The sequence below is a fragment of the Lepisosteus platostomus genome, chromosome 20, assembly GCF_059453375.1.
Source record: "Lepisosteus platostomus isolate fLepPlt1 chromosome 20, fLepPlt1.hap1, whole genome shotgun sequence".
Taxonomy (NCBI): Eukaryota; Metazoa; Chordata; class Actinopteri; order Semionotiformes; family Lepisosteidae; genus Lepisosteus; species Lepisosteus platostomus.
In genome coordinates, this window is record NC_142630.1 from 1,637,972 (window position 1) to 1,658,558 (window position 20,587).

Genomic DNA, 20,587 nt, shown 5'->3' on the forward strand with positions numbered 1-20,587 from the left:
CAAAGATCTGCGCCGGAAGAACTGGTCTCCTAGGTGAACACCTGACGGCTTTGTGCGTCACTTTAATGATGCGCAGATAAAAAAAAAAGCAGTGTTTTTGTCCAATACCGGACGTTTAATGTACAGTTCATCAGGTGTGAGCAGTCTTTTAATTGTCGTGTTAACTAACGTGTGATCTCAGTGATATGTTAATCTTGTGTTACGAGCCATCTGGAAGACGGATCTCTCCGAACAGGCTTCGAAAACAAGGAAAGAAAAAGCACATTGGATGTCCAAAAACCAGAATCTCCCTTTCAACAGTTTACAGTAAAAGGAAAACGGTGATTCGTATTTAAATTTCATTCGTTTGGTACATGGAAGCGTTAAAAGTCTAAAACTGTTGCATATCCCAAAACTAAGATTTTGTTTCAATTATGTAGTTTGATCGCGTATTTTTGTATTACGAATTTAAGGATTGGTGGGGGTGTTTCCGCCCCCTATACTGCAAAACAGGAAGATTCTTCACAGACCCCGGTATCGACTATTTGTGGGCTAAGGCTGAACTTCGGTGGACGAAGTCCCCGAACTCTTCCGATCCTGTCCGTAAACAGCCGAGTCTGAAGCGCCGAAGAATTCCGAAAAGACCCGAAGCAAACCCCGGAAGTGTTTTTTTTACGTACGGTGTGAGTCAGATTACAATGGGGGTAACTGCAATGAAACGAATCAAATCTTTTTACACTTAACTGTAACAAAGGAAAATACTACAGCTTCCGAAACAAGGACTATTCGGTAAGAGGGGCATCGCAGCAATCTATGTTAATATGCGAGTTGAACATAAGAAAATAAATCGCTGGTACACATGTATATTGGAGCTGGTTTATTTGTAATGAACAGTAGCTTGCTAATTACCCAACACGGAGAATCGTAAATTCTCCCGAGCGGAGTGTGCAGTATGTTGTTTGCTTTTGTGTTTTGCCATATTAAACAAAGCTTAGATTTTTTTTAAGCTCACGAAAGTGAATGTTTTCACACATGTCATAACGTTGCCTTTTAACCTTTCCTGGCCTGAAATACCGGTGGCTGAGTTAGCAACATTGCCAATCGCAGATCTATCGCTATTAATCTGTTAGCGAATGCAAACCTGTTTTCCAAAGGTGTAGCTCTCGCCCCGTTACAGGAGCAGTAATTTAGGAAGGGCATATGTATATTATTAAAGTACAGGGCTGGATGAAAATCAGTAGCGCTCTGTGTGGCATCTTCTGCGGCGAGTGATTCTGAAGCTAATGTGTTAAAGCCTCCGTCTTTAACTCCTCTTTCGTTTGTCAAAATAACCTGAGCTCATCTACTCACGATTAAGTAGGCATCCGTGAATATTTACATTAAGGTAGAAATTAACAATACCTGTGTACAAGATGAAATCTGAAATAGTCAGAGGGAACGGCCACTTGCCTGCCACAAGCTCATTTTAATACAGGCATGTTATTGGCGAAAAGTGTTTACCTGCTCCTCGTCTGTACAGTAGCTTTGTGTATAGTACTGGCTTAAGGCGCAAGGTGAAATCGTACTTCGAAATAATGTACTTTTTTTATCAGTTCCTCGAAAATCTACATTAATAATAAACGCTTCCTTTTCGGAGGAAAACTCCGGACAACTGGCGAGCACGCTTCGTGAGCAGTGCAGCAGAGAGATTGTTTTTTTTAAAAAAATGCATCCCCCACCTCTTGCGATTTTAACAAACATTTGACGGCTGGGCTGGGTGTCTGGAGTTATCCTTCTGAAGGTTGTGCTGGCCAGTGCCGCTAAGAGCTTCTTGGGCACAGGGGGGGTGGCGAGAAACACGGTTTTAAAACTGTTGCCACTTGGAGGGGGGAAAAAAGACCCAATTTAGCGGCGTAAAGACGCGACATGAAAACACTTTGTATCGAGTGAGCGTCCAGGAAGTTCAAGAAGGAAAGGAAAGGAGATGTGGCGTCTTTTCCCCGGCTGCTTGGAGAAGTTGCCGTCTGTGGTTAATGGGTTATGTGGGGCAGGAGCGCTGTAATTGATCTCGGTGTCTGAGACAGGCCAGAACTCACCCCCCCGGAGAAAGCGTGGTACTTTATTGAGACGGGGGGGCTCCGTCAACAACAGTGCTGAGAGCGAAGCTCTGATTCCTGATCACATTTCTGGTTTAAAAATGGAATCATGTAAAAAATAATACTATTAACGTACATTTGCCCTTCCATTTTCCTGAACATTGTAAGTGCTCGTCTTTCAGCGTGAAAGCTGAGACAAGGGTCAAAGGAGTTGTATTTTCGTCTCGGCAAAGGTTCAATGTGAATTGTGTGTTTGGTAGGGTGAGGCTTTGGATTAGTGGTAATTGTTTGTACAAATGCTCTCCATTAGCCTTTACGATTCTGCTAATTATAATGGTTGACAGCATTTCCTTTTTAATACGTTACAATTAAAAAGGTTTAGCTTTCTTCTGCCTCCTTAGACACCTGCGCACCTGAAGTCAGTTAAAGAAGAGATTTATGTTTTACTACGTAGAAAATCATTCTGAATCAGAACGTCATTGTTGTTTTGAATTCCCTGTGTTTGCTCAATTTGTTCTTGTCGTTTTATATTTGGGAGAATCTGGGTTAAAGATCTTGAATTCAGTTTTAAGCACATTTAGGTTGTGAATATTTAAAAATGTAACTGTACAACCTTCTAAAACTGGGCTGTAGGTATTCTCAGTGGAATTGATCTTTTTTCTTCAGTGGGGTTTCTTGCTCTTGTAGAGATCTCCGAATAGTATCTGTAGTATCTGGCCAGAATAAAAACAGCATCTGAGAGGTCTGGGGAGGGTCTCTTTTGTAATGGCAAAGAGCTTTTTAGTGCATCTCACCCTTTCAGCCAGCTCGTTAAATGGGGGGTGTTCTACCCTAGAGGAAATCTGGGACTCCCCTCAGACTCTCACAAACCTAGCTCCCCAAGGACAATGTTCTAAATAATGGAAACGACGATCAGACCAGTCCTGTGAGTGTTGTCTGGTGTAGAAAAAAGGAGGGTGATCAGTTAAAGTGACCCAAAAACCTGCTGAAGTTACCATTTCTTGAGCATTGAGAAGTAGACCAGGTTGTTGCTTTCGGCATCCTTAAAATAACTTGACCCTGGTGCTTGAAATCTAATGTGAGTAACTAAAAAACCTAGAAACTGCATTTACTGTTTCAGCTCATGCATTGAGCGTTCTCGCATGGTTCAGTGTGGATTGCCTTTGCATTCGGATTACATGCTTTCAGAGTTTCTTCTCTCACTGATAATCACAGATGAGAAGTCCACAAGGGCATTTCTGCTGCAGACTCCCGGTCTCGTTACGTTGCTTCAGAAGCGTGCCTCGTTACACAGGACTGGGCCATGTTGTGATTTATTTGGTTTGTGAATGCGTCTTGGTCTGGCGTCGCACGTTCTAGACGGACTCGCAAGGCACATGGATGGCCAAGACTTCCCAAACTCAAACGAGGCAGGAAGCAAGCCAAACTAGAGAACAGGGTAGGCTGGTTATGCTAATTGGTGTGTTTACCCCCCTGCTGCGCAGTACTGTACTCATTCTGATCCGCGGAGCACAAGGGATGTAATTGGCACGAGCTGCAGGCAAGTCGGAGTTTGGCCAGCCCGGGGCTCGCCTTGGGCGCTCAGCTGGTGCTGGGGGCTAGCGTGACGAAGCCTGTCCAGTGACCTTGGCGTATCCGTCCTGCCAGGGCTGACGCCCGAGAAACCTGAGCTGCATCGATCACCTGTTTCTCAGAGGCCCTGGACTCTTTTGGAAGCAGCGCAGGCTGGCAGTGTGAAGGATTTGCTGGGATCCCCTGGGGTTCTTCTGTCATCTTTTGTTTTAAGTTGTTTATCTGTCTTTTGGCTTTGCAGTTATAGCCCTCCACCTTGTTTTCTCACCACGGGGAAAAAAACAAGCTGTCCCCCACGTGCACAGCAGAGCTTTTGTAAAGGGAGGGGTGCTCTGAGTGTGACTTGTTTCATGTGAAATCTGTCGCTGAAATAAAGCGATGCACTGCTTTTATTTTGCCGACAGCAAGAAAATTATTTTATTGAAGTAGTTAGCTGTGTAGAACATACGGAGGCACAATCTAAAGCAATTTAAAAGGGGAACATGGAGTCGTATGGCAAAAAGGCCTTTGATTGCTGGCATTATTTTTATGATTATGGCACCACTACATTAAAGCTCATTTGAAATTGGTAGCAATCATGCAGGCTCTCCTGGTGTATAATCTACAGCAGGGCTCTTTCATTACAATGCACATTTCAGTGCGTGGAAGCTTGGAAAAGAGGTCGCTTTTAGTCCTGGCAATAAATCTTGGTTGTCATGGTGCATTTTACTTGGGCTCTTTGTCCCCGAGCAGGTGGAATATTGACACACTTGCATTCTCTAATGAAGGCTCTGGGTGTGTTTCTAGGTATCCGGCTCTTGAATGCTGTTCGGTAGACCTCGCTCGGCCACGGGCCTGATGAGTGGACGGCATGCCTGTACAAGACTGAAATTCTGAGGTGAGTTCACGGGGACTCAAGCTTGCAAGGGGGGGTGATAGTTGTCAAGTAAACAGTGATGTTAAATGGGGTTCTTTATCCTGGGGAAAAAAGGTCGAGGCCATCGCAGGTACAGTCCTCCTTGTGCACAGGCACTGAAATGAGCAGTTCTTGGGTGATGTTCTGAAGGAACAACTGTATCACTTTTTCCTCAGTTTGGTGATGGTAAAATGCAAAACCCTTTAATTTTGTGAAAAATGCTCTGATTAGCTGGTAAGTAAAAAGCATTTCTGCCCCGCTCTGCTTTGACCCCTGGGAGTTTCTGGAGGTGATCCCTGAGGTCAGTTACTCGGAACCTGATACTGTAAGTTGTACACGTGGGCCACACTGCTCTCCTGTAGCACCCCTGACAGCAGGCCGAGAATAGAGGCAGCAGCTCGAACAGCATCTGTTCTTCCAATTAGTGCTCCAGTCTTTTCACTCTGGAGCTCTTTGGTGGGAAAATCAATACTGTGCTCTCCTCGGCTGAGGGCCTTCCTGACAACGAGCTTCTAGGTCCGACCTCGTGGTGAAATGGGAATAAGAAAACAAAGTACTAGAATAAGTTGGTATCTGGTTAAATAGTTCATTGTTGGGGCCCCTATTCATAACCTTTTTTTTAAAAAAACTTGTCTGGCGAAGAAAATAGCTCTGTTCTGTTATTTCCTGGAAACGAACGTGTCGCGCGGCTCCCGATGACGCTGGCCTGTCCCAGCCGCGTGCGGACGGATTGAAGCCGTGTCCAGTAGGGCGATGACGCGACCTCTGTGGCTTCCCTGGTGGGTCGTTGCCTTGACCTTGGAGCTCTTGGGCCCCTTGCCTTTCACTTATCAAGGAGCAAAGCTGTACAGAATAAGACACGCGACTGGGGTTCATTCAGGGGCATGTGGCTGGCATCCAGCTTCTCGAGACGGAGGGAGGCAGGCGAGTCTCCCCCGTTTGGAGGTTTCATGGTAGGTTCTCTCTGTTCCCAGCCAGTGGCCAGGGGAGCCAGCCGCCAGTTAAGCAGGTTAGCAAGAGACCCATAGTGGCAGCCCAGCCATCGTCACGGCCAGCGGGCGCTGTGCTGGCGCGGGGCAGGGCAAGGTGGGGTTACCGGAAGGAGGACCGGAAGGGAGACGGTTTCCTGCCGGCGGGTGCGAGGACAGGCCAAGGACCCAAGGGCTTGTGGTGTCTTTGTGCTCATTGAGTCATCTACGGCTCTGACGGCACAGGCCCTGCGTTTCCACGTGTTCCTGCCGGGCTGCGTCTCTGTGCGTTTACGTCTCGAGGCAGGGCGAGATTTTCCAATCGGCTTCGTCGAGAGTTGAGTCTTGAACAGAAGAGGGGAGAACGAGCGGGTCTGGTTCAAGTGCCGTCGAAAGCCTTGCTCTTGGTCTGCTTGAGCTCCCGAAGGGCGGAGACTCTAAAGACGCGCGTGGGAACTCCGGAACGGTTTGCTTGGGCCTCAGCACAGTGGCGTTTCTTACAATTTCTTTACGCGTTGTAAAGTGTTCTCGTGTTGTGTTGTTGGTGCCCACTTCTCAAGATGTTTTAGAAGAAACATCTGGCTGGATAGATAAAAACTGCTGAATGAAGATGATGTACTGGCTAAGCGAGAGCAAGTTTTTCGTTGTTTTATGGCAAATGCTAAATGCCATCTTCAGTTTCACATAACCTTTCATAAATTAATGACAGCTATTGGCCCTTTTGTTGTTGTTTTTTTAAGCGTTGATGAAATTGTTCTTGTTCTAATTTCTGTCCTTTGTTTTAGACTCTCTGGAATTTCATGCTAAAAGGTATCATAACAGTAGAATATATGCTGTGTGCTAATAGCGCTGGTGGTGTGTGCTTTAGTATTTTAAGTGAATTGAGGGCATATGTTCATTTACACTTGGTGGCTTGGTATATTTTTTAAAACATTTATTACAGCAGTCTGAGTGAGGTACCATTCTCATGATTACAACAGCAGTGTCCCATGTGGGACCTGATCCCAATCTGCTGCAGTCTGACCATTCCTGCATGGCCTGGTCACTGACCACATGCCCTGACATGGACGAGCACCCACAGCAAGGCCCTGTGATCACGCCCAGCATGACAGTGACTCACCCTCCATCCTCACATTACAGCCATATTGCAAGAGGAACTTCTTTTGTTCACTAGTCTGCAAACATAAAAACAGTTCCTGGAAATGTTTTAAATCTCTTTCCCCCTTTTTTTTTCTTGTTTTGCCTTGGCCAGTTTTTTTGTAACCCGGGCAGGTATCGGTTTTCATATTTAAATGTAGCCATTCAACAGCCATGCCATTGCAAAACGTAAGGAATTTAAACAAGGTTGCATCTAGTCACAATAGGTGCTTGTCAGCAGAGAGAGAGGTCTCTTACTGGCAGGTCTGTAAGCTTGCCATGGTGTTTTTGCAACTTGAAAACATGAATGCCAAACTAGAACACATTCTTTGCATTCTTGTCATCTAGAAATGAATTTACAGTAATTTATAATCGCTGACTGAGCCCTTCACTGTTTTTTAATGCTGATTTGTTTCAGTAATGGCTCAGTTAATGTAGAAAATGTGGCCAAGTATGATATGGTCGCTATGGAGAGACTTCATGCTTTACCAGAAATATACTTTTTTTTTAAACATTTATTTCTATTGTTGCCCAATAGTTCCTTCAGCTAGTGTCATTTTAACATGTAGCAACATTTCGAGTTTCTTTTATTGACCCCAGATTAGTAAGAAGTCATTTGGATCCTGTAAACTCTCAGCAGTTATCGTTGCAGGGTTATTTGTCATTCTAATTGCAGTGCCTGATCTTTCACGGTGAGAGTTGTCACAGGTGATCTGTGTCTCGGCTGTCTCCTTGCTGGCCCTTTTCTGTGCATTCGCATAAGGAGGAAGCACACCGCAGTGTGTGCCAAGGATACAGCTGGCACAGAGTCCTACAGGCGGTCAAGTAAGGCAAATGTTTACTTGAGGAAGGCAGCTGTGGTCAGTGTTGGTGTCTAGTGCCTCCTCTTTCGCATTTACTTTGCTTGAGTCAGGTGAACCCATTTTTTTTAATTCATTTCTTGAGCTGTTTGTCTGAAAATGTTGCCTACTCAATGTTGTCTTTCTTGTTGTAGTTGGCCGCTGGTATTAAGTTACGTCATCTTTCCTCCGAAACCTTGAACCTCACCTTTCAGTCTAAAAGCTCCTTTAAGACAGAATGTCTTGAATCTCGTTCTGTTTCTTCATTGATATTGTGTTTTATTGTGTATCTAGACTAAATTTAAATATACGAATAAATCACCACTTTCCTTGGCTTGCCGTTTTAACGCCAGTGGAGTTTTTTTTTTTTGCTTTCTGAGGAACAAATTGTATTTAATTCACCTCAAATGTTAAATGAAGGTTAGAACAGTGACATGATCAAGAGGGAGTTTGTTTCTGATGCTTTATACCTAATTAAATATTGAAATGAAGAATGTGCACGTCTGTGCTACAGTGGAGTGTAATACTACTACTTAGTGGTGTTATTCACGTGACCAAGCATGAATCTTGAGTGTCTCTTGTAAGGAAGAACTTATGGTGACTGAGGCATCAGTATATCAGAGTAAAGTAGCAAACTCACAAGCCTGGATACAGCTTTTCAAGTAAACAAAGTGGTTGTAAACAGAGGAGACTTCTATTTTCCCCTAGGATTTTCTCCCAGGACAGTCTTCTTGATTATTTTTGACTAATGTTTCACAAATTCACTTGTAGTCTTTAAGTTCATGAGATAAAGCTTTTTTATTGTTTAGATCCATTTCCTAACCAGTTTATCCTTTATTATCCTTTTATTATTTAAATTAAATGTTTATTTATTTATACAGGGTTGTGGGGAGATGGAGCCTATCCCAGCAGGCAGCAGGTGCAAGGCGGGGTACACCCAGGGCACCCTGGACTAGACGCACAGTCCCTCACACAGACGCACACTCGTACCAGAGCCAATTGTGAGCACATCAGTGTGTGCCCTGCCGTGGACTGGCGTCCCATCCAGGGCGTACCCCGCCGGCAGCTCTTGGCCTCCCCTGCAGCGGAAGGTGGAGGGATGGGCGTGACTGATAACTGATCTCAGGGAGCGCATCAAGTCTGTCTTCTTCCAGGTCAGGGAGCATGCAGTCTTCGGGCCACCGGCTTCGTGATGTGGAGCACCATCCTCTGCTGGGTGGGGAGGAGGACTTCGAGGGGCCCCCGGGTGACGGGGAGCGCGTCTGGTTCATCCGGGACGGCTGCGGCATGATCTGCGCCTTCATGACCTGGTTCCTGGTCCTCTACGCCGACTTCGTGGTGACCTTCGTCATGCTGCTGCCCTCCAAGAGCTTCTGGTACGCCCTGATCAACGGCGTGGCCTTCAACTGCTTGGCCGTGCTGGCCCTGTCCTCGCACCTGCGCACCATGCTGACCGACCCGGTGAGTGGTGGGGCTGGGAAGGAGGTCGAGACACAGGGGATTGTGGGAAGGTGGTAAGAGCCGTTGGCTCTGCAGGTCTCTCATATTGTGTTTCACTGTACAGGAGTAACCCACTCAGTCCTTTATATCTTATGGTTTTATGTTTTAGCATGCTAAGATAGTTACACAGCACAGAGGGAGTTGTTTGCCTTTGTGATGTAATCTCAGGCATCTCGTATATTCTTTGGCATGTGTGGGGTGCAGAGGTCTCCCTGGATGTGTGTCTATTTGAGTCCCCCAGCTCCGTGTGCGATTGCTTTCCTCTGCTGTTGAACTCCACGGTGCTTACGGTGCCTTTTCTGCACGGAAATGCTGCTGTGCTGTCAAAAGCACACCGGCAGCCTTACCTGAGTCAGCCAGAAACCAAGCCGCTGAGGTCAAGGAACTGGGAATTGATAGAAAACAGAGATGTTTTTTTGCTCTCACTCTGATTGGGAGCATTGTGCTGGGGGTTTTCCTAGACCCGGCCTGAAGGACAAGCTCTTCCCCAGTGTATAGAAATGTGAGACAGAGTGGCATTGCGCTCACAAGGTTACAGTGTACAGAATATTTGTCTCGTTAATGCAGCTACTGCAGAGATGCTATGAAAGACTGAGAAAGACAGGAATTCAGACAAATTCATGTTTACACCAAACAGCGACGGAGCAACGGTATGGTCGCTTTTAACCAGCTTGAGGCTGTCCCCAGTGCTGGAAAGGAGAAGAGATGTTTAAGCCATAAAATTTCAGATTGTCCACCTCAGGGGTAACCGTAAAATTACAAAGAAAATCTTTTTCTCCAGTGTGACACCCCTGGGGCCAAGTCACCTTCCATCCATCCATTTTCTGAAAGCAGTTTGTTGCTGGACAGGATTGCAGAATGGTCGCCGAGCCCGCCGAACCTGTCACGCACAAGGGGGCGCTGAACCCTGGACAGGTGTCGCACACTCTCTTTAGAGAAGGCAGTTCTTCTAGCCAGCATGTTTTTGAAAGTTGAGAGGAAACCAGAGCACCTGGAAAAAACCTTGTGTGAACACGGGAGCACACGCAGTCCCCACACAGAATTGAGCCTGGGGCCCAGTGACAGTGAGGCAGTGTTAACACTGTGCTGTGCACACCTTCCCTAAATTCTCATGTTGATTGTTTAATCAGCTAAACTCTGCAGACGGGCCCCGGTGCGCTACAGGAGTGCGGTGTGGCACTGTGATTGCGTGACTCCGAGCAGAGTAGGAGCAGACACTCTTCCTGATGTCACTCAGATTGGTCTGTGTTTGCAGGCTACCTGCTCACTGTCTTCGCCATGCCCAGGATTCCAGGTGCATGAAGAAGTCTGACAGGAATATTGTTTATGTCCGATATGTGGCTGCAAAGGGAGGCAGGTCAAGAGATCACCTGCATCTTGCAGTGCTTTTTGTTCTTGGTGTGGAAGTCCTAAGGAGAGCTCTGGGAGTAAGCACCGTTTATTAGAGAGGGCACTGAACAGGATAACATTCGGACTGGGGGTACCTTACAGCTTGCAAGGAGGAACCCACACTTCTAAACAAGCACCAGCTATCCCTGATAACTTTTAAAGCTGTGGCCATTGACTCACTAACTGAGGATAATGGTAGAGTTCTGTTTCCCAGTCTTGCCTTGATTCCTGCGTGGTTCGTGTGCATCGTTCTCATTCAGGTTCGGCGAATCCCAAGCGTCGCTTACAGAAGCCACACAGCAGAACAGGGGCATCAAAGCCCATTTTGCCCCTGTCTGGGCCTGGAAGCACACTGCTGGTCCCCTGCTCACTGTGCTCTGTGCTCTGCAGGGTGCTGTGCCCAAGGGCAACGCCACAAAGGAGTACATGGACAGCCTGCAGCTCAAGCCAGGGGAGGTCATTTACAAGTGTCCCAAGTGCTGCAGCATCAAGCCGGAGAGAGCCCACCACTGCAGGTGAGGGAGGGACTGCCCTTCTGCAGCACCGCGGCGCCCCCTGCGGGCCCCGGAGGGTTCCGAGCACGTCACCAACTCTCTCCTTTCCCACTCCAGTGTGCCACCTGCTGCTCGTTCCCGCCTTTGTAGGGATTGATTGTTAACGTTACGTGGAGTGAGACGAAAATTGATGGGCTCTCGGGCACCAGGACCTCTACCTGATGAGCGCTTTCATTTGCGCTCAAAGCAGCCGAAACTGGAGCAAACTGCAAACTACTGCAGCCGTGTGGGTTACCGAGATGAGACGCTGTCTTGACAGATGGGTTGAGGTTGGGGTGGATTGGGTGATTGCTTAAGATAAGCACCGGGATATTTTATAGCATAATTCAAGACAGCAGAGGTATCAAAGCACTTCATATTTTGATGGTGTTTATTCAGATGTAATGTGGTCTCATGATTCTCTGTTCCCTCTGCTCCACAGTATCTGTAAGAGGTGTATTCGGAAAATGGATCACCACTGTCCCTGGGTCAACAACTGTGTGGGGGAGAACAATCAGAAGTTTTTTGTGCTCTTCACAGTGAGTAGAGCCTCTTCTGAGGGGGGTGTTTTAGTTAACACAGGGACTCAGGAGGCTCACCTGGTGTTGACAGATGTGTTTTTTTATGAAGAGGCATAAGTGGAGAACAGAGTGAGTTTCCCCACCGTCAGCTAGTACTGAGAGAATTTTAGCTACTCTTAATGGACACTGCTTGTGTTGTACCTTGTCCCTTTGGGCACTTTGGTTACTTCTGTAATGAGTGTGACAGGTCTTGGCAAAAAGCGCCTGCCTGTTTGCAAGATGCACGTCAGAATACTGTAGGCAGGGCATGTCTCTGAAGCGGCAGGCATCATTTTGAATGATGATAAACATCTTCAGGGCCTCAAAAGGTGCTAGCCCATGAACAATTTGAACCGTATCATGCAGGTGTCGTGAGTTTGACCTTTTTTTAACTAATGGTTAACTTTTTTTAACCATTTCATGCAAATTGGTGTTTTGGGCTTTCTCGTGTAGAGATCTCTTCAGGGCCATGCTTAACAGAAAGGAAAACAGGAAGCTAGCTGGCAGGGCCAGCAAAATTCTTGCACTGTTACATCATGTTGTATAAATAACTTGTTGTTGGATTAATGCTTGATGTGAAAGTAGTTACTCCCTTAATTATGTCTGAGCAACAGTTAATAGGCCATGAGCACCTGAACGCGGAGACCAGGGATCGAATGCTCCCGGCTCCAGTATCCTTTTCTTTTAATGTTATTTTTTTTTTGTGTGTGTGATGAGGCATCAGGGAAACGTAAGGATTAAAAAAGGCTGGTTCCAAAGAAAACCAGTACTGACGGTGTTGTAAGATGTATGCCTGCTTTTCATTTTGGTGGAGATGAATTGAGATGTAAATGTTCTTCCTCTCTCTCTCTCTGCAGATGTATATAGCAATCATTTCCACCCATGCGCTCATCCTGAGTGGACTGCAGTTTTTCTCCTGTGTCAAAGTCCAGTGGAGTGGTAGGTGTCAGTGACCATAGACCTCTTTACAGGCCAGGCATGCAAATACCCCAGGTGCCTTTTTTTACATTTAAATTCATGATTTTCTACAAATCATCCTCGGGCTGTCTGGGTTCGTCTTCAACGTGCCTCAAAAAACACCGCTCGTGTTTGGTGCAGCATACTTCCAGCTGCAAATGCACCTCCTCTGAATCACAACTTGCCTGGGTCCACACGTCTCTGCTCACCCTGTAGTCACTTGGGCTGAGAGTTTTGTAGACTTGAATCCAACCTCCTTGTAGTCTCCTGTGCTCCTGTGTGAAAACAAAAGAGGTTTGGTTCCTCTAGTTGCGTGTGTATGTGACAGAGCTTAGAAGACTGTATTGAATGTTGGTTCGGCCCCATTATTGTAAGCAAGCAAATAATGCAATCGAATGATATCTGCAGTGGTGTAAGAGCTGCAGCAGATAGTACCTGTGGCCCACCAGTATAAAGCACCAGTCATTCTGCTGCTCCGGCACTGGGGATGTACAGTAGCAGTGCTGAACGGAATAACCATTGAGCTCTCTGGGAGAAGGAAAAAGATGCTGGACTCCCGAGGTTAACTGACATTTGTATAAAAGCTGTACCGATTGCATCCGATTGTGACTCTGTTTAACTATATGTGACTAGTCTTCCACAAATTCACTTGTAATGTTCATAACACGTAGCAAGTTTTTCTGACCCCTGAATCCAATTCAGGGTTGCGCAGGGAGCTGGAGTCTATCCCAGCAAGTAACAGGTGCAAGGCAGGGTACGCTCTGGATGAGACACCAGTCCATCGCAGGGCAGACAGGCACAAACACACCAGGGCCAGTGTTCCCAGAAGCCAATTGACCCATTAAGTAATGGCTGTCCTCAAATCATTTTGCAGCCTGTGTGTGGTAGGTTTATAGCAGTGTGCTCCAGTGTTGTAAAAAAAGATTTTCAATCTTCAAATGACGATGCTGGATGTCCACACTGTTGGAGCTGCCCGAGGACTGACTGACGGCTGGACCACTGCTGTATTTCTCTGCAGAGTGCAGTGACTTCTCCCCCCCGGTGACCGTCATCCTCATGATCTTCCTATGCTTGGAGGGGCTGCTTTTCCTCACCTTCACTGCCGTCATGTTCGGCACCCAGATCCATTCCATATGCAATGACGAGACGGTGAGTGAAGTACAGGCTCTGCAATTGTCTCCTCTGTGTCTCTCTTTATATATGCAGATATTTACAGGCTGTCTTTATTCACATGCATAATCTACATCCAGCCTTCTCTCTATTAATCCACTTGCTCATGGTACATTTGCACATTTCGTCTTGCATTTTCAGCCGCAAAGCACTTGAGCAGTGATTTCTTTTTTTTGATCCAGTGTTAAAAAGTTCTGTGCATGGAAGTTCTTCTGAATACTCATAGTTTCTAATTACGCTAAGCACTAAAGTATCCTAATATAACATTAAGAAGAAGATCTGCAAGAATAAAGAACGTATTCAGCTCTTTTAGTCGGCAGCCTCCTTGTGCAGGAGATATTTCAAAATACCTTCAGAGGCTGATTGCTAAAAGCAAAGCCTTAAACTTGGGTCTTGCAGCCTAATTAGAAAAATTAATGTCTTAGGAGCAGCAATGCAAACACAATCTTTGAATTCATGGCTCTTCTGCTTTTCTGATCATTAAAAAATAACACACCAGACTAATATGGCTTAATATTAATATTTTGTATAAGTCGAACGTGGTCATATCTACTGTAATCCTTTTACTTAAACCTTTGTCTGAAAGCCCTGTTGCAGATGGGTCTGGTTTGCCAGTTGTATGGCTTTCAGCTTTCTTGATTGTTGGATCTTAGAAGATTTACTCAAGTTAAAAATACCAACATGCTTAGATTGTTTGTTCCTATTAAATTATAGGTCCTTCTCCACTTAAGGTTTGATCAGAAATCAGTTTTAAAATGAATTACTAAATGTCAAATTTGTAGATTTTGCAAGATTTCTGATATGTGCCCTACTTCTTCATTTATGTGTGCAATCTGCAACAGACATTGGGTAACTTTTTGTCAACATGGTAATCTCATTATCGTATTTAGAAATGCTCTAAAACAATTTGCCCAATAATTCCACCACTTAGAAACATTGTTAATAATTGCAGGTGTACAACTCAGTTTAAAATGCTGAATATCTGAGCACTCAGAAAAGGAAACATTTTATGTATTCATGTTTTTTTAAAATAAAGTGTAGGTATGTGAATATATATGGATATGATTAAATATATCGGTGGTGTTCTGATTAGTTGATCACAACTGACCATAATACAACGAGGTGATGTTTGACTGTGGCATGAACACGGTATCGCCGGGTCAGTGAGAGAACTGAGTGTGCAGAGGTGGTGAAGTGATTTGACATGTTGATGATCTAGGGCTGAGAGACCAGTGAACGGGCACACGATTGTCCAGGCTCAGAAGCTGGTGCAAAGCACGTGTTGCAGATGCACTGCACCAGGTTTTGTGGTGGCCATGCCTGAGACACAGCAGACCCTCTGTTAACCTAACCTGCTGATGACAAACGTTAATCAACATAATGAATTTAACTACGTTATGCGTGTTCACTAAAATGCCAGTGCAGCTGTAGCTTGCAGTAGTAGTCCTTGATGATGACTTATTTATTATTGGTTGGTCCTTTTTGATACTCAGTATATAAGTAAAGAGTCCACAATAAAGAAGTCTTTCTGATGGACGGACCAGTACAGTACCTGACTTGAGCTGGGTATTGAATTTGAAGGGAGAACAAATACATATTTTCAGGCCCATTACCACAGCGGGATCCAGCGGGATTAACACGGATATATTTGGAATTTTCCCTGAATGCAAATCCTAAGCACTGTCCAGGACTGGATTGTACAATCGCTACAAGAGATGGGATTGTGATCTTCCTGTGTATTATTGTCTAAGCACTGCCATGCAGTTAATATTCTTGGTGGACTTTGATGGACACTGGGAGTGGAAAACTGTCATGCTGTCGTGAACTGATCATATGTTAATAAGAATTTGATGTAGCAAATCATTTTAGTCCTGTATGCATAAGAGAAGTAAAAATATGGGATTAATCACTTCTATGAAACTGGAAAATAGCAAGAGTCTCTGGCCCTGTGAACAAATGTATCTGAAAAGTGGATTTCTGTGCTGGGTTGAAATAGCCAAAAAGTTGAAGAGTCTGAAACTCTTTTCGTTTTAAGTGGATACTGATTAGTGAGATAAGATTTAAGAGTCTTTGTTGGCCATTTAGATGTGTTCTTCCCTTTTGTGTTCTGCTGTTTAAATGCAGAAAGGCTTTGCCCAGGAAGTTCCTACTGTAAGTAACTGGTAGAAATGTGGAGTACAATACACAGCTTACTTGTTACGGAATGAGTGTTGCATATTAAAATGTTTCTTAATATGTGCCTGAAGAACACAAGTTAAAGCCACACAAAAGTTTTATCGCTAATCTTGATTTGCAGTGACTGTTTTATTGCTCAGAAGGTAGAAAGCGTGCCTACATGAGGGAAATGCAAAGGCAAGATGACCCTGTTGTGTTCCAAATGCAATACGTTAAAAATCTGCTCTTGCCCCGATTGTGTAAAGGCTGAAGTATTGCTTTGAAGTGCACTCTGCAGTTAAACAGCTGAGGCCAGAGTCCTGAGGAGCTGGCATCTTGTTCTTCGTGAGTGTAGATTTCTGCCCTGTCTGCCCCTGAGGGGCGCAGCGATGCATGTGGACTGAGGTAGGTCAAAGCGAAACAAAGGCTGTCTGTGGAGGAGAGCTCTGTTTGTAGCGTGTGCTTTATCTGTGAAAAAGAGCTCTTTATCGCAGTCTCCTTGAGGCAAAACAGGAAAAAAATAAAACCTGTCCAAGAGTGTTTTCGTCATGGGCAAAGCAGAATAGTTTACTCTTCGAGGAGGGGTTCATGAGGGATTTCTGCAGTCACCGAGAGGCGTGCTCGAGTTCAATGTGTTTTAGAGGTATAATGGTACCAGCATGATTCCCGTTTTTATTTCAAAACCATTTTTGACAGTGGCACAACTAGCCGTAATGTGAGCGCTCTCTCCTTTTGCGCCTGTAACGTTGCAGAGTGGTCTCTGCCGGTACGGTAGTTGTTCCCAGCGGGTGCCGGGGCAGTGTTGTATGGGTGAAGGCGTGCGCTCAGCTGCGCCCCGCCGGCCGTCTAACCTGTCCCTGTCCCTGTCCGGCAGGAGATCGAGCGGCTGAAGAACGAGAAGCCCACGTGGGAGCGCCGGATGCGCTGGGAGGGGATGAAGACGGTGTTCGGGGGGCAGCCGTCCCTGCTGTGGATCAACCCCTTCGCCGGGCTGCGGCTGCGGCGCCTACTCCCCCGCGCGGCCCGCCGGGGAGGCCCCGAGTTCTCCGTGTGAGGCCCCTCCTCCCCCCGCCCGCCCCAGAAACCTTCAGTCTGTGGCACCCCACCTCCCCACCCCCCAGTCCTTCAGTCTGTGGCACCCCTCTCCCCCCCACGGGCCGGGGACAGAGCAGACCCCAGCCGGGCGGACTGGACAGCCGCTGCCTCCACACGCGTCTCGGGCGCCCCTCCTCGCCCTGCTGCCTGCCACGGTCCGAGGCCTCCCCAGCCAGAGCTGCGCGACACCCGAGGAGTTCGCCTGGCGCAACACCCGAGGAGCTCGCCTGGCGCGACACTATAAAAGCCTCCGAAAGGTGGACGAGACTTCGCGGGGAGCCCCCGGCCTGTGGAAGCGCTTGTGTCAGAGGGGACGTGGTGGAGCTTGTCTGGGGAAAGCGGGGCTGTCCCACGTGCTGTTTTTATTCCCTCCCGACATGTCCTGTGTTTCTATATCAGTGCTGCTTACTTCTTTTTCTAATTACTAGTTTCTAATTAATTCTGGGTCTGTATTGGGTCCACAATCCACAGCACATGGCAGTATTGGTCTTGACCAGGCCCGCCTGAGCCAGCAACTACAGAACTGACCAACAGGCAGAGCAGCTGGAGAAACTGCTGTACAAATCCCTTGGAGAGTTCTTAATCAAGGCATTTCACTCTTATCTTTCTCTCCCTTCTTCCGTTTGAACCTTTATGAGGTGTGGTTTTTAGAAGGCTACTGCAGGACCTTCATTTTACATGCCTCTAAGGTAAATGAATGCAGTATATTAAACAAACAGTCATTATTGTTGATCCCCACCTCCAACACACTCTTCCTTTCATTTTCTGTTAGGTAAGAGTGTGCATCAGCTGTCCTTTTCATTATGAGGGTATCCAAGACACATTAGTGATCGTTATTGCTGTGCAGCAGCCATTGATCAGGATAAATACAGGCAGTAGTCAGAAGCCAGTGCATTTCCTGAGCTGGCCGTGAGGAGCACCTCGGGCGCCTTGCGGAGGGCAGAGCAGGGGAGCACGAGGTTGGTGTGGCTGAGGCCTTGCTGCCCAACTGAGGTGCCCCTGAGCCTGTGAGGTTAGGAAGAATAGGCAAGGGCATGCTTCTCGGAAAGAGCTCGGAGAGACCCGACGTCCGTGATAATCCCTTCGCAGCCCGTGGAGTAGAAGACCCTGGGCTGGAGAGAGGGCGCAGGGCACTCGAAATGCGCTTGGGCCGGAAGCGAGTTGCACAAGAGGCAGTTGTTTGAAGCCTGCAAGGCCCTGTAAGGCGTGCAGCTTACTTGAGCTCTTTTAAATCGTTGTATCTCCAGCTGTTTTTTTTTTTAGCCGCGAGGTGTCGCTCAGTGGTAAGGTTATTGTGGTCACGTTTGTTGTTTAAAACTGCCCCCATAGCATTCAAAGAAGCCACTTTCTTTGGTGCTGCTGCTTTCAAAGGTGACAGACGTCTGCCGGGGGACAAGCTGGCGAGCCTGGCAGCCTCAGACAGGCCTGCCCTTGGAGAGCCTGTGCCAGGAGGCCTTGTCAGCGTCGGTCTCATGGTATCTTCTGTTCCATCCTTTCACAGCTGGTCCTGCTGAGCTCCGATTGTGCACGACTGTCTACAAACCCCTCATCTCTCTGGGTCAAGTCAGTGGGGCTGGAATAGATAGTAGATAATTGCCTGTACTGTATTAATGAGTCTCCTAAAGGCCAAATATTGTAAATGCACACTTTCCTAAAACAGTATAAAGACTGCATGTATCCGACTTTTTTAGGGAAAGTATACATAAGCTGCCATCAATGCCAAATTAAAAATAGTTTTCTGCAGCTGGTGATTAAGTGGATAAGTCACTGAATGAACAATAGTATTTCATGTATTTGTTTTCCTCGCATTACCTTTTAAGCTCTTTAACCTCCTTCTTTTTCTCCTTCCCATGACTCAAAAGTGAGGTTGCGATAACTTTAGCCAAAATCAAGGAACTCGGTATTTACACATCATGAAGCTAATAAAGCATTTCGTTCTGCACCTGGCCTTTTCAGACTGTGCCTGGTGTAGCGCCCCATTGAAGACGATCAAATCATCGCTGTCCTTTGTTGGAAAACTGTGATAAGAATAAATGGCACGTGTTTGGTTTTTAATCTCGTTTGTTGTTGTTGTTAGTAATCTTACTGGCTCATATAATTTCATATGCACTCCATTTAAAAACAGCAGTATGCCTGCGTTTCAGCAGTCCTTAATGCACCGGTCACTACCTCATTCATAAATGTGTTGTGTGATCCTAATAACTCATAGTAAAGCTGCACTTCATTTTAAGAGCATCGGAAGTGAACAAAATGGGGGATCTCGGTCATATAATAATTACGTTAAGAGTGTGTGAAATCTGCAGACATGTACAAACTATTACACTGTATTTGAAGGTGCTGCAGGTACAACTAGAGTAGAATGCTGCCAGTGTTCCACTGTGGAGTGGTGAAGAAGCGCAGTGTCTGTACAGTATACTTTTTATTGATGGTGGTAGTGGTGTTTGTAGAGCTTATTTTCCTAAACTGTTGCATGAAACATGCATTTCTGTTTGCTGGTCGAAGGGGCGAAGCTCACTGCTTCTGTGCATCCAACGATGTCTGTTGGAAAATACTCTGTAACGTTCATTGTGTAATGCTAGAGCACCGAACTTTAACAGAGGGCTGAGTCAATAGGTGTCGAAATGTGGAAATTATAAAAAGAAGAAAAGAGCAGGGGGAGATGCAAATATTTAAGATCTGTTACTTGAAAACTCAGCTTCTCTCGAAAAATATTGGAAGATTTAAATTTTCTTCGTTTTGAAAGATGGTGGACATTTTCTACCGTGGCGTTCTTTTTTCACGATAGAGTCATTAGGTTTTAACAGGGTGTGCGAAATGAAGAGTCAGCCGCTTTTACTCTTGACAGCAGCCTGCCTTGGGCTATGGACAAAATCTCGGAGCCTTTGAAAGCCTGTCTCACGTCCTCCCCCTAGCGGAGATGGTGCGATATAGCAGGTTGCAGGTAGTCGGGCAGTTGCACTGAAAATCCCTCTTGCAACTTTCATGTTAATAACAATAATATTTAATAATAACTGCTTACACTTATATAGCTCTTTTCTGGACACTCCACTCAAAGCGCTTTACAGGTAATGGGGATCCCTTCCATCACCCCCAGTGTGCAGCCCCACACACCAGCTCTCAGTGGGGAGGAGAGCAGGTACTGACCAGGCTCTCGCATGATGGACTTCGGTGGGCTGCCAATTAAAAAAATAATAGTGACTGCATTACAGGCAATCATGTGTAAACACTTTTAAATACATCCACGGGAAAATCACTGTTGATTAGTTCAGAAGTATGTTTTTATCTGAGTGAGTCTAAATTGTGACAAAAATAACATTCTTGTCAGTGCTACTTTTTAAATAAGTATTTGATTTGAATCCATGACAAATACAGAGGCTATACTAGTCAATCTAAGGTAAACATGACTATTATGTCACTTCTGTTAAAGTGTGTAAAGCTGATGTTGTAGGTCTATTGTTTCACTCATTAATAGGTGAACTAAAAACCGCTAGGCTTGGCTATTCCTATAATTAATCAGAAAACCATTGTAAGGATCTGCACACAGCTCTTCAAGCTCTTACAAAAAAACAGAATGCTTTAAGAACAGCATTGAGACGGTCATAATTAAATGCCATACCAGGCAATTATTTTATGCGTGATTCTGGACGACAGAGTGACATGCTGCTGCTGGCAAGGGTCCGACCCCAACACACTGACCTTCCCGATATGGCCGCCGGGGCGCTCCAGGGCCACCGCGCGGGCGCGCATGCGCGGCTGCTTCCGCT

The 20,587-nt window shown here is 46.0% G+C and overlaps 1 protein-coding gene across 2 annotated transcripts; it reads left to right on the top strand.

The window, feature by feature from the left end:
* The first annotated feature begins 74 nt into the window (after positions 1–74).
* zdhhc7 (zDHHC palmitoyltransferase 7) lies at positions 75–18,878 on the top strand. Of its 2 annotated transcripts, XM_088614343.1 has the most exons (9): positions 75–768; positions 4,413–4,503; positions 8,347–8,466; positions 8,620–8,926; positions 10,745–10,869; positions 11,330–11,426; positions 12,305–12,386; positions 13,423–13,553; positions 16,603–18,878. In XM_088614343.1, the coding sequence occupies exons 4-9, from the start codon at positions 8,630–8,632 to the stop codon at positions 16,780–16,782; spliced, it is 912 nt and encodes a 303-aa protein (XP_088470469.1). In that variant the 5' UTR covers positions 75–768; positions 4,413–4,503; positions 8,347–8,466; positions 8,620–8,629; the 3' UTR covers positions 16,783–18,878. The 2 variants fall into 2 exon arrangements, with proteins under 2 accessions (XP_088470469.1, XP_088470467.1); XM_088614341.1 differs by lacking the exon at positions 8,347–8,466 and having other exon boundaries at positions 78–768.
* The last annotated feature ends 1,709 nt before the right edge of the window (positions 18,879–20,587 follow it).